The 17,150-nt window shown below is 36.9% G+C and overlaps 1 protein-coding gene across 2 annotated transcripts in view; it reads left to right on the forward strand.

The window, feature by feature from the left end:
- LOC131077953 (phytyl ester synthase 1, chloroplastic) overlaps positions 1–17,150 on the forward strand; it is a 186,358-nt gene that overhangs the window by 37,538 nt on the left and 131,670 nt on the right. For both annotated transcript variants that reach the window (XM_058015551.2, XM_058015550.2), the window contains exons 4-7: positions 4,087–4,245; positions 4,368–4,472; positions 13,697–13,755; positions 15,145–15,266. In XM_058015551.2, the coding sequence (XP_057871534.2) occupies positions 4,087–4,245; positions 4,368–4,472; positions 13,697–13,755; positions 15,145–15,266 (445 nt within the window). The remainder of the gene's footprint in view (positions 1–4,086; positions 4,246–4,367; positions 4,473–13,696; positions 13,756–15,144; positions 15,267–17,150) is intronic.

Genomic DNA, 17,150 nt, shown 5'->3' on the forward strand with positions numbered 1-17,150 from the left:
CTCAAATTCTATCATTTCTCTACTCCAAAATGCCTCCCAAGACAAGCACATGCTAGCCCTCTCTCCACCAAGGCTTGGGAATCCATGTCTTAATCTCAATCATGGGCAAACTAGGTGATTTTGAGAATTTCGCTTTGGACCCTTTGGAAGGGTCAGGAGCGAAATTCTTGATTTGCTTGTTTTCCTTCACCTAGTTTCATTCTTCATACCTTACTTTCCTTTGACTCTCCCTTTTGGATCCCCCTTTCACGAAGACAACACTTGTTTGACCTCAAAAAGGCTTGTCAGGATAATTTCCCTAAAAACCATGGCCAAGGACAGGACCTATAGAGAATTTCGCTGTGGACCCTTTGGAAGGGTCAGGAGCGAAATTCATGATTTAGGACAAAATCCTTCACTCCTTCACTTCTAATCACTTCCTCAGGCAAAAAACATGTCAATCCACTTCCAAATATGCCCAAGGAACTAAGATGTTGGTCCAAACAAGGAAGCAAATGAGGCTTATGGAGAATTTCGCTCTGGACCCTTTGGAAGGGTAAGGAGCGAAATTCCCAATCTTGGACAAAATCCTCACTTTTCAATGCTTTCATTCACTTGCTAAGGCAAGAACATGTCCATTTACCCCCACTATGTCCAAGGAACAAGGCATTTAGTCTAAACAAGGAAGAAAATGAGGTTTATGGAGAATTTCGCTCGAGACCCTTTGGAAGGGTCAAGAGCGAAATTTCCATTCTAGGTTGATTTTCACCATTTCATCACCTCAAACCTTCTTTCAAAGGCTAGAACACCTCAAGCTCACTCCAACCATGCCTTAGAAGTCCAAAACTTGGCTCATGACAAGGAAGAAAATGAAGGTTATGTGAATTTCGCTCTGGACCCTTTGGAAGGGTCAAGAGCGAAATTCTTACTTGGGCTCATTTCTCACCCTTTTCCTCCCTTCTTTGGCTTGGATATAACTTCTTAGGCCTCCTTCCATCATGATCAAGTGAATTTGCTCCTCAAGTTGGTATCTAGTTCAACATTTTGTGAAGAAATAGGGTCTTACAAGAATTTCGCTCTGGACCCTTTGGAAGGGTCAGGAGCGAAATTTGCATTTTGGGTTGATTTTTGATTCCATTTCCCACATTTCTTCATTTAAACAAGTGGATTGCCTTCAATAATACCTGGGACATGGATTAGCTCATGGCTTTGGGCAATATAGAGTGTCTTATAGAGGAATTTGCTGTGGACCCTTTGGAAGGGTCAGGAGTGAAATTCCTATTCTAGGTTCAATTCACCTTCAAACTGACTTGACTTTGTCTTAGAATTGATCCTAGATCCATTTCCTTCCATATCCTTGCAAATTTGCTCAACCAATCAATGATTTAGGTGAAGAATTTAGGTCCTTTGTGAAATTTCGCTCTGGACCCTTTGGAAGGGTCAGGAGCGAAATTTGACATTTTAGCCTCTCCGCTAGGATTCATATATGGAATATAACATTTAAGTATTTTCTTCTTTCTTATACTTTAAGTTATATTCCATATATATTGTCAGGATGTTTGAGAGTGGTTTTGGACCTCTAGGAGTTATAATGCAAAATCTAGTTTTTGGAGGATTCTTCAATTTTACAGACTTAGTCAAATTTCAGGATCAGGATGACATTCCAGACAGCCAAATTTCAGGACATTTGAGGATCAGGATGACATTCCAGACAGCCAAATTTCAGGACATTTGAGGATCAGGATGACATTCCAGACAGCGAAATTTCAAGACATTTGAGGATCAGGAAGACATTCCAGACTTCTCAAGGCGAATTCGCTCTGCCTTTGATGTAAGGGATGGGACCTAGGAGGACATTATGCATTCAACCAAGGTTTGATTTAGCAACTTGAAGTGCAACCAGATAGTACACAAAAAACACCCTAGGAATGATCTAAATTACCCCTAATCACTCAATTGACCTGACCTCTTGAGTAGATCCACCTGACTCAAGCAGAGCTTGCTATCCTAATGGCCCCCCTGGCGACCCTTCAAATGCAAAAGGTCAATAGACAAGAACCTAAAAGACCTAAAAAGCAAACCCTAGAAAGCAGAAAGTAGGGGTCCTCATTTGCAATGGGGCGATGTGTGAATACGTCACAACAGTACCTTATCTCTCTGTCAGTCATATGTGATGATCAACAGTATGCCACTAAAGGGCAAGAACACGGGTTTGAATACCACTTTATCACACCTAATATTTTTTTGAATTTATTTGCCAATGATGCCACAAGTTTTCAAACAAAGAACAAATGATCACACAAGCTTGACCAATAAGAGCATTGAATGATTTGTATAATAAAGTTACTTCGCTGTTACACCTTATATGATGTTTACATTCATTAAAACCCAGTGCTGTTACAAGTTTGCGACCCACAAATACTAGGAAAAAACACTATGATCACCCACGGAAATAATATTAGTAAAGCATTTAAATACCTCACATTTGGATGCATTCCATTACATTTCAGAGCTGCTGCAGCAGATTTTGAGTGTGGGCAGATAACAGCAACATCATTCAGGTATCTTTTACTAACTTATGTGAGACTCCAGCTGTAGCAGTTAGCTCATTGAGCTCATCACAAAACAAACAACCCCCTAGGTTAGATCTTCACACTGATCTGAACCAGCAATGAAGACTCACTCCCAGGTGCAAAAAACTCACTTAGAAATCTCTGTGACAGTAAATTGGAACATTGAATATACAGGGGTGATTATCCTTAAAATTCATTTTCCATTTTTTGACTTAAAAATGCAAACCAACTCTTGCTACCATTCCTACAGGTCAAGGTGCCACCTTTGGAATGGTTTGCAGCCATGGAACTTGCCTCAAATCTGTCACCTACTCCAAAATGTGTCATTTCATGCATGCATGACCTGCTAGGAGGGTGACTTCACTAGAAAAATCTTTAACAGCTAATAATTAAGACCATTGTGTTTCCTGTGTGAAAACACGAGACCAGCTAGGGCAGATCTTTCACCACCGAAACTAGTAAGATTGAAGAGATTTTTCCTCTTAAATAACGTCTTGAAGAACTCCTTTGTTCATTCCAAATTTCCAACAGCATCTCCTTATGTATGCAAACTCTGAATGAGAGAATGAGAGCCAAAAATCCCTTATATAGAGATTGGAGGGAAATAGGGCATTTAAAAATTCAAATATTTCATTTTCCCTCATAAAGGCCCATAGCATTTTAAAAACATCTTCAGTCCCCATATCCTAGACGTCCAACTTGGGGAACATAAGACTTAATTATATTTAAACACTGAAGTGAATAATTAAATGCCACTTTATTACTTTATTGTAAATATTAAAATTCTACCAATCACCTTATGGAAAGCCCTGCCTAACCACCGGAAACTGAAACCAGTCATGCCGAGACATAATTGAAGCTGAAGGATTATGCTGGGTGCCAAAATAGGCACATACTAAATATAGTAGTGCTATCTCAGAACTGAGAACAACCTAGAAGATAAAAAACGCTAGCAAGAATGTTGCCACCAACTAGGATCCCAATTGAACAACTGTGTTGCTATCAAATTCAAAAATAACTAAAACTGAGCCCTTCAAGAATGTGGGATCCCCTAACCATCAGCAATTGGCCTATGGGAATCCAGGAATAGGCTAATGGGAAACAATAGCCGACTAGGTCCAAGAAGGGGACATTACAATATTATAGATACGAAGGAACAAAATATTAGGTTAGGCTTGTAGTTTGTGTTTGATATTGTCTATATTTCATCAATAAATTTAATGGAATATTCTTAATTTGCAAAGTGTCCTAGTCCAGAAAAAAAAATAACTTTGCAAGAAATTTGATATATTTATTTTCTGCTTCAATCATTGCCTCAAAAGTTTCACTCATGAAGTTAGTATGCAAGTTGTAAAATATTTCCTTAAAAACTGCTGATTATGGAAGAGCATACAATTCTCTGTTGAAAAAAATTGTGATTTTTCATGGATGCATGCTATCTTGCATGTTGAAGTAGTCTATGTTTTTGAGGCAACTATAGAGTAAAATGTTTTTCTCAATTTTTTGGTCCATAATGTGTGGATTTTATGATTAGGACTCTTGCCTTTTGTCAAGGAAGCATTAATGTTGGAATGTGGAGGGGCAAACTCAAGGCCGATTTATTTGGTTGGGGAGTGTTTGGGTGCATGCCTAGCATTGGCTGTTGCCGCACACAACCCTGATATAGATCTTACTCTGGTATTGGTGAATCCAGGTATGCCGCTTCAATCTTAACCTTGACTGTTTGCCATATTTTGGTAAAAGGTTTCCTTTTGTAAAGCACTAATTTTGAAATTTCAGAAGCTGAACAAACAATTTTTTTTGTGGTTGAGACAGCAACTTGTTTTAGCAGATCGCAACTCCAGTCTTGGTTTCCAATAATGGATTCTTTGAGTAACGAGTTATCTTCGATTCTCCCCTTCAAAGCAACAGACATTTTGGGTAGGCAACATTCCATATTTTGAGTGTATTTTGCTTGTCATATTCTTAAGGGATGCTTTCTGCAAAATGCATAGAATCATGTCATATACAGATAAAAATTTGATGAGTTCTCTCACATATAACTTGAAATATCTTATTTAGATAAAAATGGAGCTCTTTAGGAAGGTTTAGGGTGCTCGTTATTCTTCCCCTATTACTGTACATAGGAAAAATGAATGTGAATCTTCATTAGCTGATGATTTTCCTTGAAATATCATATTTATTATTTGCCCTTCAATTTCTGATCCCTTTCTAGCCGCTGTGCAATTCTACAAAGCAGATCTCCCACAATTAGTAGCTCAAGAGAGGAGATGCCACGGCCATCTCCTAATCAACTTAACCTTTCAAGGCATCTGTGACAAAAGAGAGCACGGATTTGTATGGATGACTTACTGAAATTATCCATCAGATTTCAAAAAGTCAGGTTAAAACTCAACTTTCCAGCCAAAATGGCTGATATGTGCAACTTGATAATGGAAACACTCCAAGGATTCATGTCCCAAAAAGATGGAGCAAAGATTGGGACAACTCAAATAAAGGAATTCGATTTGTAGCGTTGTAGGGCCCTACTAGGGTCAAATACATTAAGAGCAAGGGTTTACAGAAGGTTGAAGCCAACTGGCTCTACTGACATTCTCATGATGCCAAACTGTTACTTTTATGGCAATTTTCACATCAGTCTAAGAAAGATTCTATGTTGAATTGGAGGTTTGGTCTATTCATCAAGTCGAGGACCTCAAATATTAACTCAATGGAAGGGCTTTCATGCATTGTGCTAGTTTAGGTTATAGTTACTACATCTGTTCTGAGTGTTTTGGGGTGGTAGGATGATTGAGGTCCACTGAATAATCAGCAACCATTTTGCCAGGCCAGGGTGGAAAAGGAAATGTTGGAAGTACAAATTATAAACATAAAGATTGGAAAATATGACATTTTCCTATTATTTGTTAAAAATATCACACATCAACTTATTTGATAGAAATGCTTCAACACACCAACAACTTTTATTGGCTATACCCAAACTCAAACCACAACACAATTCTAGTAGGAACTCCTTTGTTGATACTAATCTCTTTAAGTTCTTTTGTTGGCAACAACTTAAAATTCTTTATATCCTTGGAGAATTTGTGACCGTTCTTCTCTGATAATGATTTGCACATGTCATACCACCACGACACACATCCATATGTGACACACTATTTTCTCTTGATAACTCTCATCTGTGACAAATTGTTTTACCTCTATGGCATCATTAACTTACAGCATAACCCAAAATTTCCTTCTTTAGTTTCTACAACTCCACCTCTTTGGTACTCAACCTTTAATGCCATTTGTTCTCCATCATCTCTTAAATGTTAGCAATTTGTGGGGGTTGCTTTGCTATTTTTCCAGTTACTATCCTCTTTTAAGGCACTCTGCAATTTCCTGTCTAAAGTCCAACAGTTTGCAATGTTTCTCTTATACTACAAGAGCGAAATCTTGTGCGCAACTTAACACAGCAATACAATATTTTAATCTGCTCTGAAACTAGCAATTAAACCATATTGACTAAATAATCATTAACCACTCAACAACATCAAAGTGGAGAATAAAGCATGGAAATGTTAATCACAACCACAAAGAATGGAAAACATTTTTCATTAATTCTTAAAAAACATAACATAACAAACTAATTATTCAGAAATACATAAGCACGCCACTCTTCTGAACTCTTGAACTAAATGGTAACAAACTCACTACTCTTAGCTTGACTCACAGAAATCTTCATGATCTCTATAGTATGCTGTACTCACTCATCTTTCCTCATCTTTTCCAGAATTACTCTATTTAACTTTCCTTTCCTTCTTCCCCACAAAAGAACATTACTAGATTTGAGCTCACTCTCAGTCAATAAACTAAACTTTGTAGGGATGTGTGTAGATCTAGATTTGGAGAAACCCCTACCTAATGACATACCTATGAAGATGTGAGGAGTTGAGTGGGAACGACATTTGGGATATGAACATTCCCAAAATGACCATCTAGCAAGGGCTTGTCCTTGTTTTGCTTCATTTTAAGAATCTGATAATTCCAGGTTCAAGTGATAGATGTTGAGATATCACATGATGCATCGATTTACACTCTTGCAAAAGCTGCCCAAGGTATAGGAGGTATTGAGGCAATCCAGAAATTCCTCTCAGTGAAAGCCACAAACTAACAGGAGTAATAGGTAAGTCTTAAGACCTCAATATCTTTGCTGTTGTTGGCTCTTTGGGGACTCAAGGAGATTTTTTTGTAGAAGATCTTGAAGATATTCCAAATCGAACTTCTCCTTGCACTTCATAGGCTTTTGCCATAACAAACCTATCACCTTTATAAAACAAAGTCTCCCTCTCTTCCAAAACACCCCTTGAACAAAAACAAATCATCCAAGAGAACACTTCTTTCAAAGAGATTCCAGAAGATGTCGATTGGGGACAGATCCAAACCTCCAAAGCAATCAGGCAAGCAATGGGCAACTACACATTTTGGAAAAGGTCAAATATATCAACATGCTTGAAGCTTCTTCCTCAATAGAACAACTCAAACCTGCTAATCAAAGAAATTCAACAATCGGACCCAAAGATGGTCGACAGTAAATGGGAAACATTAGTTAATTATTTTCTTTTCTACAAGGTATCCCAGTTAACTGATTTCAAGTCTCTTTTTTCCTAGAATGATTTATGGAGAGTTAGTTAATGTGAGGGGTCTAGGAAATACATCACTCATATATCTTGGCATAATATCACCACACCAATGATGGCAGGTGGATTGAATGACAAAATCTTTAGTTCATCAAAGCATTGGCAATGAAATTGGTTTGATACCTCTACTTAGAGCCAGATCAGGCTTGGAGTCAAATGAAATGATATTTTGATATTGAACAAAGGAGATTCGATCTCCTTAAATAGAGAAATTACAAACAAAGTTTCTAAAATAGAAACAAACAACAAAAAGGAAACTACCTAAACTAGTAAATTAGATGACCATTATAGAAACATACAATATTATATTAATACCCTCCCTTATTGGTCATCCTACTAACTACCCTACAAAATATGTGACATAATCTGCAGATCATTTGGCCACGAATGCATAGAAGGTTGCCCCCTTCTCCTCAGAATGCTCTGCAACATGTGCCTGCCGCTGAGACCCTCCCTAGTTTTGCATAACTTTTGGATATGATCAATTTTACCACAATCCTTCCAACATGATGTTGGGTAATGAAACGATAATTGATTATTCGATGTGATTAATCAAGGAGAGGAATACACCTAATATAGAAAATTACAAGACCATCTTTCCATAACAAAAATGATCAAGAATAGAAACATGAAAGACAAAAAGGAAACTTCCAAACTAATTAAAGACGAAAGACATAAATGAAAGTTTCTAAATACTAACTAAATGACTAAGATGACCATTATAGCAATATTACAATATTACTTTAATACCTTCCCTTAATGGTCATCCTACTAACTACCCTACAAAAGAATTGACATAATTTGCAGTTCATTTGCTCTCGAATGCATAGATGGCTACCCCCTTTGAGAAGTATACAACAAATACTGAGAGGGGAGGGGGTGTGAATTAGTATTTGAAGAAATTTAAACTTTGAAACCACAAATACAAACATAAAACATGAGAAATACATCAGTCATACACTAGAATTTCTTGTGGAAAACCCTTTTGGGTAAAAAACCATGGCATAAACAGGCTCTTATTAATCTCAACAAATGGGCACCAACCCAAATATACAAAAGTGAGCTTCAACTCACAAAGGGCACCTACCCTCTCAAAATCTGAAGCACCAACTTTAACCTCTTAAAACACTTTTAATTCAATCTGATTAAAGTAGCTCAGAAGAACATTATTATTCACTTTGCTGCATCCTCTGTATTCACAGAATTATGTCTCTTCAATTTTTCAAATGTATGTCAGTAATCATTATCTTATCCCTTACTGTTCAGAAAACTTTTCAAAAGGGAACCTTAACATTAAAATGCAGACTCAATTATAAACGTTCAGCCCTCTCCAACTATTTGGTGTCAACTTCAGGAAACTTCCAGAATTTAATCCTCTCAAAATGATGATCACTCTACACTGTTCTCCACAACGGCACCGAGAAAATTACTTCCACAACTTGTGCGCTTCTCAATATTACTCTCAAAAAGACATATATCATCATGAATAAGAAAGACGATGCAAGGAGATATCACCATGCATGCTCAGCCAGAAATAATTTTGTGTATCGAGAGACTTCAATGCACTCCCCAGGATACAATCATGCAATCAGAACTTCATCCACGCCAAAAACAGAATAAAAAATAAATGTATCTCCATTTAATACATCCTCTTTTAAAAAGTATCGGGCTCACAATGTATTGCCCAGCATGACTTAAAAAAAAATTGTTCAGATAATTTTCCACGACTACCTTTCGTTTTATCGGCTTGACCACACATGCATAGCATAAAGATCGCGATCATAGTAATAAAAAAAATCGCACATAATTCCACGGAAGCACCCAAAAGCCACGAACTCAAAAAAAAACAAAACCGTTTGCCATCATGCTCTGCAAAAAAACGTCTACCCACGCATCATGAACTCTATAAAAAGGTCTGTCTATATCAGAGAAACGAAAATCGCCCAAAATCGCTTGGACTTGGGGAGTCCTGAGCCGAGTGAGTCTCAGCGAGTCCAGGGGGCTCGGACTCGGACTCAGCTGGCCTGGACTCGAGACTCGCCTAGACTCGGACTCGCCGAGTCTGGTGAGTTTGAGCACATACACTCCAAGAGGCACAATAGATTATCTGTGGAGAAGTTGAATGATCTTGTCTTTGTCCACTACAACCTCCGCCTCAAACAGAAACGTAGTGCACAAAATGACATCTCCCCTATCATTCTAGAGGAGGTTGATCTTGAAGCCGAGTGGACCACTGAGGCTACAAAACCTGTCTTTAGTGATGAAGACATTGATTAGGTCGACCAAGTAGATAGAGAGGCTGAGGTTGTAGCCATGGCAGAGGAGGAGCAAAGAGCACAAGCAAAGACAACAGAGCTAGAGGCAGACACAAATATTCATATACCTGATGTTGGTGAGGGTGGCATGGTTTCACAGGCAGAGGCTATGGCTGCCAAATCATCCAGGACCTACGTTAGATGCCTTTGTAGGAGGGATGCAGTCTCCTTTGAGCCATAGGCTTGTAGTTGTTTTTACTTTTCATATTTGTATGGAACATTTGATCATATGATGACATGGATTTTTTTTTCCATGAGTTTTGTAATATTGTATACATTTGACAATATATATATATATATATATATGTATATATATGTTATTTCCTTAAGCTACAATTTGCGTTTATGCTTATGTGATTGATGTATACTTGTGTATGTAATCAAAATAGCTTCTATTTGATGATGTTATTGTGTCTTTAAGGTGTATTTAATAAAGGGTGCATGAAACAAGTTTTAAATCTTAAAAAATCTCTAAATTCTTGAGTTTTTCACTTTGCCAAGTCCAGCCGAGTTTGAGCCAAGTTTTTTTTGTCGAGTCCGAGTCCCAAGTTGAGTCGGCCTCGCCGAGTCCGAGCTGAGTCCGAGTCTGAAGTTGAGTCGGCCTCGCCGAGTCCGAGTCCCGTTTCTAAGGCTATATATTCGGAATCACGTGAAAAAATATTTTAAAGGCATCACTTGTCGTGCTCTTCAACAAAATAAAGCACTTCATCTCCATATGCCACGAAGGCACCACAATGTTGTCTTAAATGAATTAAGTTTCGTGGAAATGCAAAATTGGCTAAAAATATATGTTGCAAGAGTCGCCACAGATAAAATATCAATTCCTTTCAGAATCGAACAAGGAAAATGAAGTCATCGCATCCCCAAAGAGATTGAATGAATAAATTCATTTTTGAAAACAAGAGCCACTTTCTGAAAATAGTCTCAACCACGTCTTAAAAGAAACCCGCCTCCCTAAAGTCCGTGTGAAATAAATAGATGCCCAACGCATTTAGACGCATCTTCTCAATTAAAAATCTGCCAATTTAATTAAAAGAAGGTCCAACACTTTCTGAAAAACGTCAAAACATCACCTAGAAGATGTAACGCACCTGTCTCTGACGATATAAACCTTAGCCGCCACAAATAAAATCCAAAGAAATTGACTTTGGAATATTCAAAGGCTGTCATGGCAAAGGAATTGACTAAGCCGCTGATAGGAGACAAGTAGACATTCACATTGCTGATGCAAACACACACACACACACACAACTCAAGTAGATAGCCCAGAATCTCAACTAGGCAAGCAAGGAGCTCAATCGAGTAACCAGGCAGCTCAACCAGACACACAGGCAGCTCAAGCACACACCCAACCAGCTGAAGCAGCTCAAGTAAGCATCCAAACACCTCAAGCAAGGAGCCAAGTAGCTGAACCAGGAAGCAAACACCTCATCTTTGCAAGTCCAGACAAACCTTTGACATCAATGACAAAATTTCAACACCCTTATCATAATGCTTTGCGACATGAGCCTATTGCTAAGACCCTCCTGTTGCAAGGTGTGTGCCCTTGGTCTCCTTGTGTTGTGCAGTGCAACGCTCGTGTTTGTGACATGGTTTAACCGCTTCTTGTAGATTCTATAAGTCTAGTGGTTTTATCGGGCATTAACAGGTCAATCTTTTGGTGCAACGACAACCGTACTTCTAACAAGTGGTATCAGAGCCTGGGTCACAGGTTCAAACCCGATCGCTTGCACTGGGGGGGGATTGTTCCAAGGTGTGTGCCCTTGGTCTCCTTGTGTTGTGCAGGGCAACGCTCGTGTTTGTGACATGGCTTAACCGCCTCCTGTGGATTCTATAAGTCTAGTGGTTGTATCGGGCATTAACAGGTCAATCTTTTGGTACAACGACAACCATACTTCTAACACCTCCCTAGTTCTGCACAACTTTTGGATATGACCAAGTTTACCATAATCCTTCCAACATGATGTTGGGTTATAAAGCTATCTCTCCTGCTATTTAGAGATACGAAAACTGAGATCAGTTGCTCAAAAACTTCACACAGGTCTGAAAAAAATCGTCAAAAGAAGCAACACCCATGATTTTGTAAAAAAAATGTCAATTTTTTTTACAAAGAACATTGTTTGCCCTAGAAACCCTAGGTGCGACCCAAAAACAAGTTGAAAGAAACCACGATTTTGTGGAAAAAATCGTTAAACCCTTGATGTGATGCTGAAATCACACACGATTTTGTAAAAAGATCGGCAAAAACCTTTGTTTTGTAAAAACCCATGACCACAATTTTTAGGAAAAAATCATGCAAAACCCTCCTTGATTTTTATAGAAAAAATCATGCAAAACCCCCCATGATTTTCTTTTGGAAAAAAATAAAAAAAACCCACCATGATTTTTTTTGGAAAAAAATTCAAAAAACTCACCATAATTTAAAAAAAAAAAACCATGGTTTCGACAAATAAATCTTTCCCCATTTTGATACTATGAACTGATAATTGATTATTCAATGTTGTAATTAATTAAGGAGAGGAATACTCCTAATATAGAAAATTACAAGACGATCTTTTCATAATGGAAACGATCAAGAATAGAAACACGGAAGATAGAAAGGAAACTTCCTAAAACTAACTAAAGATGAAAGACATAAATGAAAGTTTCTAAATACTAACTAAATGACTAAGATGATCATTATAGCAATATTATAATATTACTTTAATAGGTAACAACACCCACAATTTTATAACAAAATCTGTCAAAAGCTTTTGCAAAGGAATACCGTTTTCCCTAGAAACCCTAGGTGTGACTCAAAAACAAGTTGCAAGAAGCCACAATTTTGTGGGAAAAATTTCAAACCCTTGATGCGATATTGAAATTACACACGATTTTGTGAAAAAAATGGCAAAAACCTTCATTTTGTGGAAAAAAGGTAAAACCCCATGACCATGATTTTAGGAAAAAATCATGCAAAACCTTGATTTTTATGGAAAAAATCATACAAAACCCTTACAAGATTTTCTGTGGAAAAACAAAACAAAACTGTTCCTAATTTTTATGGAAAAAATCATGCAAAGCCCTTCCATGATTTTTTGTGGAAAAAAATCAGAAAACCCTTCCTGATTTCCAACAGCAAACCACGCTTTTTCATAAAAAAATGATTCAAATTTTTTTTTGGAAAAAATTCCAGGTAGAAGCTACAATTTTTTTTTTTTTTAAATTCTTAAAAAACTTAGACCAACCTCTGCTTTGATACCATGAAATGATATTTTGATATTGAACAAAGGAGATTCGAAAGAAAATATTTAACAATGAGAGAAGACTAGAATATTTTATACTCTTTTTGCTCCATATACGGCTTCCCCTTGGGGCTGTGCACTGTATAATGGACTGAAATGCATGTCAAAAATCAGTGAAGCTACTTTTTGCTGAAGACTGTTTTTAGTCCTATCCTAATATGTTACAAATTGATGCATCTCTTTCTAGTTTGGGCCTTTAATGTTAGATGGGAGAAAAGCGATTGGGGGTGTCCAATAGTCAGTAGTTCAAGGGAGAAGATTTGTTGGAATGTAACGGAATAAGTGAATTATTAGTACCTTTCTCAAATTTGTTTTTAAGACTTACTCTCCATGCCTTTACTTAGAGAGTTTCATCCCCTTTGGTCCTAGAGTTGGAATCTTGTTCTTGATCAAGATGGCTAGTTATATGATTTGTTGTTGTATAAACTGCCTCTGTTTGCTAGCTATGTAAGATTGACCCATTAAATGGAAACGTATCAAGGATGGATTTTTCTTTTTGAAAAAGCTACTCTTTTTTGGGGAATCAAAGATGGATAATGAGTCTCAACCAACATTTCAAATAATAGTTGGAATGAACTTCCAAACTTAATCGATCCATTAACAAGGTAAAGAGAAGCACTAGAAAGTAAGGAACTACATAGAGTGATGATTATAATAAAAATAAATCATCCTTTGACATGCAAGTGAACTTGGACACCATATGTGAAGTATGTGAGTTAACAATGATAGTAGACAAGTATGATGGACAAAAAAAACTTTGCTTGTCACATTTTAAATGGAATATAGAAAATAACTACTATATATATTGGTTAGATTGTCATTTCTAGCAAATTTATATGTTATGTTTTTTTCCTTATGTGCAGGTGATCTAGTTTGTGCAGGTTTAGCTAATCGTGGTTGGAGCCCACCATCAGTACAAAGGGTAAAGCATCTTTGAGACACTTATTTGGGTTTAAGAAAATATTTGTTTAATGTTACATCAGTACAAAGGCTAAAGCACCTTTGAGACACTTATTTGGGTTTAAGAAAATAATTTGTTTAATGTTACACATATATTTTTAGATGGTTTATGAGATTTTAGCAATTGGAAAATAGATATGTCTCAACCAAGCATAAAGAACATCCATGGAATGGGAATTAATGATGACTTTGTAACCTTCATTTATTTTTCAAAATTAGGCTGTCGGTCTTTACATACCCACAAAAGCTTAGACTTGAAAATCTGGAGACACTTTTACAATTTTTTCTCTTAACTGAATATAAAATTATTAACCCCAGTTAAGCTGCTTGGATGTCAATCTTACCATAACTCATTTTGTTCCTACCTAGTGATGGAGGCAACCTTGAACATTTGAATGCACCTTCATGTCCATGAGGCCACTCTTAGTGTTTAAGTTGTTGGCTCAATTTTCGATTTGCACAGCTTATAGCTCAGCCAATGCTAACTTCATAATTATGCTTTTATCTTTATCTTTAATTTATAAACTATTTAAATTTGTCACACTTTTTTGTTGTTTAATTCATAACTTAAAGATATGATTAGTCTCAAAGGAAAAGCTAGATTGATGAGCCATAATCAAAGGATGAAGAGACACCACAACTAGTTAAATGGTCTACACACTTTTACATAGAGAATGAGTTGATGAAAAGCCTTTATGACTCTAGGAACTTCTTTGTTTGACTCTTAGATTCCCCTATTGTGATACGAGGGACTCTTTCACTATCATGGGCATAGGTCAACATGATTTGCTTCAAATGTATCTTCTTTGGGCTCTTACAATGCAGCTCAATGAATTTTCAATTTGTCTTGACATTTTGGTTAAGAGGAAAATGAGGCAGTTCCTTCTCATGTCTTTTGAGTGTTTACTTTGACTCTTGGAATTTCTTTAAATGAGGCAACTTCTGCTTTGTCTTATTAAAGTTGATGAAAATCTGTACCTCTTTTTTCTCTTAACCTTGAAACTAGTTTGAACTCTTTTTACTAACGTTATAACATATGAGTTTAAAACATAATATGTCGATGAGAGGGTCTAGACCTGTTATTTTGGACTTTATAGTTCTGAAAATGGGGCAGTAAAACATCTTTTATGGTTAATGTTATGTTTTTACTAGGAATAGAAAAAATTACCTGACTGAGTTGGTGCAATAAAGACATTCTTACTTGTCAAAATGATTTTGCATCAAAATAATGTATGCATGCCTTTTTGGTTTTAATTTTGGTTCCATTTTAATCCTTTAGTTCTGAACCTGGTTGCTAATGTTTGAATTGTATATGTTCTTAATTAGTCATTCTAATTTCCATTCTATGCAGACATTGGCAACACTTATTCCAAGGGAATCTTTACTGTGGAAATTTAGAATGCTTCGATCTGCTGAGCTTTATACAAATGCTCGATTGCATGCAGTCAAAGCTCATGTTTTATTGGTTGCAAGGTAAAATCTAATGCTCTATCAGTAGTATGATTTTTGCATCAAAACTAGGGTATTATATGCTTCTTTGACATGATTAAAAAAGTTTTGAGTGGGAAGTATATTTTGTCAACCCTTGAAGAGTAGAATATACGTGCACAACTTAATTCTCGTGGCCTTAAAAGCTTGAGCTTATAAAGAGCCCTCTGCTATATTCCTTGTTTGGACCTCCATCTCTTGAAGTTTGGGATGTCATTTCCATTAACATGTCCTTCTTAGTAGTTATACCTGTTGTGACCTTTTCACACATCGCCCCATTGCAAATGGGGACCCCCCTCTTTTCCTGCTTTTCGCATTGGTTAGTTTAGGGTTTTGGCAGCATATTGGGCAATTTTGAGTTTCCGTGCTTGAGTCTCGGATTTTTGATCATGCCTAATTGTCATTTAGGGTTTTTGAAGTTATAGGATCAAGCACATAAAGTTGAGATTTTAAATGATCCTAATTTTGTTTAATCGTAGACCTTTTGAGCATTAACATGTTTTTGAACGTCCTTGTCGGTGATTTTAAAGGTGCTAAGGTGTTTTAGGACCTTTTGGAGTTGTTTCTCGCTCCTAGGAAGTTATTCAAATAGTTTTTGTCACTTTATCCTGATAGGTTTCCTTGCATTTCACTCACATTTTTGGTGAATTTGCAGTCCAGATGAGTTTTATTGAGTTTTGAAGTTTCCTAGTGGTTTTGAGTGGAAAAATCATCAAATTCCGGATGAAAATCCATATTCTAAGGGTTAAAAGGTCAAAATTCCAGACTAAAGGTGCTTTTCCCCTCATAATCCTGACTACCCATAATTTTCCACCACTCAAAATCCAGATTGGGCATGGATTTCCCTTGGAATCCAGACATGCCTTATTTCCCCCCCACTCAAAATCCAGACTAGGGGCGATTTTCCACCAGGATGATTAAATTTTGTCCAAGTGTTGGGAATTTTCCTGACTACCTTCGAATTTCCCTTAGGGAGTGTGGAAGAAGTTGCAGATGACTTAAGTGAGGATTCCTGATGACTATCGATTTTCCACTAGAGCTTTTCATGACGACTTTTTGTGGATTTTAGTGCGGACAAGTGCAAATTGAAGATTTTTGAGTCCGGATTGCTATCTAGACTGGGGTCGATTTTCCCCTAGAGTTATTTTTTGGCCAAGAGTGATGACTTTAGTCGGGATTTTTGACTCCAGACATGGGTCGATTTTCCCTTGAAGGCAATTTTGTGCAATTTATGATGAAATTTTGTTCGGATTTTTATCCAGATAGGGGTCAAATTTCGCTAATGTGCATTTTTTTGAATATTTTAATTATTTTTATTTGGATTTTTAATCCAAATAGGGATCAGTTTTCCCCATGGGTCCAATTTTGGATGAAATTTTAAAATCTTTTTAATAATGTGACCCAAATTTAATTGTTTTTTAATGACGTTGACGATTATTTAAAAAATAGAAACAATTAATAAATGATTTGCAATGAGCATTTAATGATTTTCACCTTCTAGAAGCAAATCGATTTTCCCCAGGCAAGTATAAGTACAAGTGTTTTATCTCACATTGCTTGTGTGGTGAACGTTCAAGGTGAAAGCAAGTTTAAAAGGGGAGGCCAACAATATAATATTATTATATTTGCCAGGTGTGTTCATACGTAGGCGATTTTTTCCTCCAGTTGGCGAATTTTGGCGAAGTGTCAAGTCGACACATTGGGCTGAAGATTGGTTTTATTGTTCATTTTTCCTCTATTCCCAGCCAAGGCGATTTTTCTTTTCTGCCATTTGAGTGTGTTTGAAGCATCATTTTCAGACCTTGGCGATTTTGGGAAGGTGGCACCATTTTTGGAGTTAGGCGATTTTTGTTTTAGGAGGTTTTTACC

Source organism: Cryptomeria japonica, chromosome 5 (genome assembly GCF_030272615.1).
Source record: "Cryptomeria japonica chromosome 5, Sugi_1.0, whole genome shotgun sequence".
In the NCBI taxonomy this organism is placed as follows: domain Eukaryota; kingdom Viridiplantae; phylum Streptophyta; class Pinopsida; order Cupressales; family Cupressaceae; genus Cryptomeria; species Cryptomeria japonica.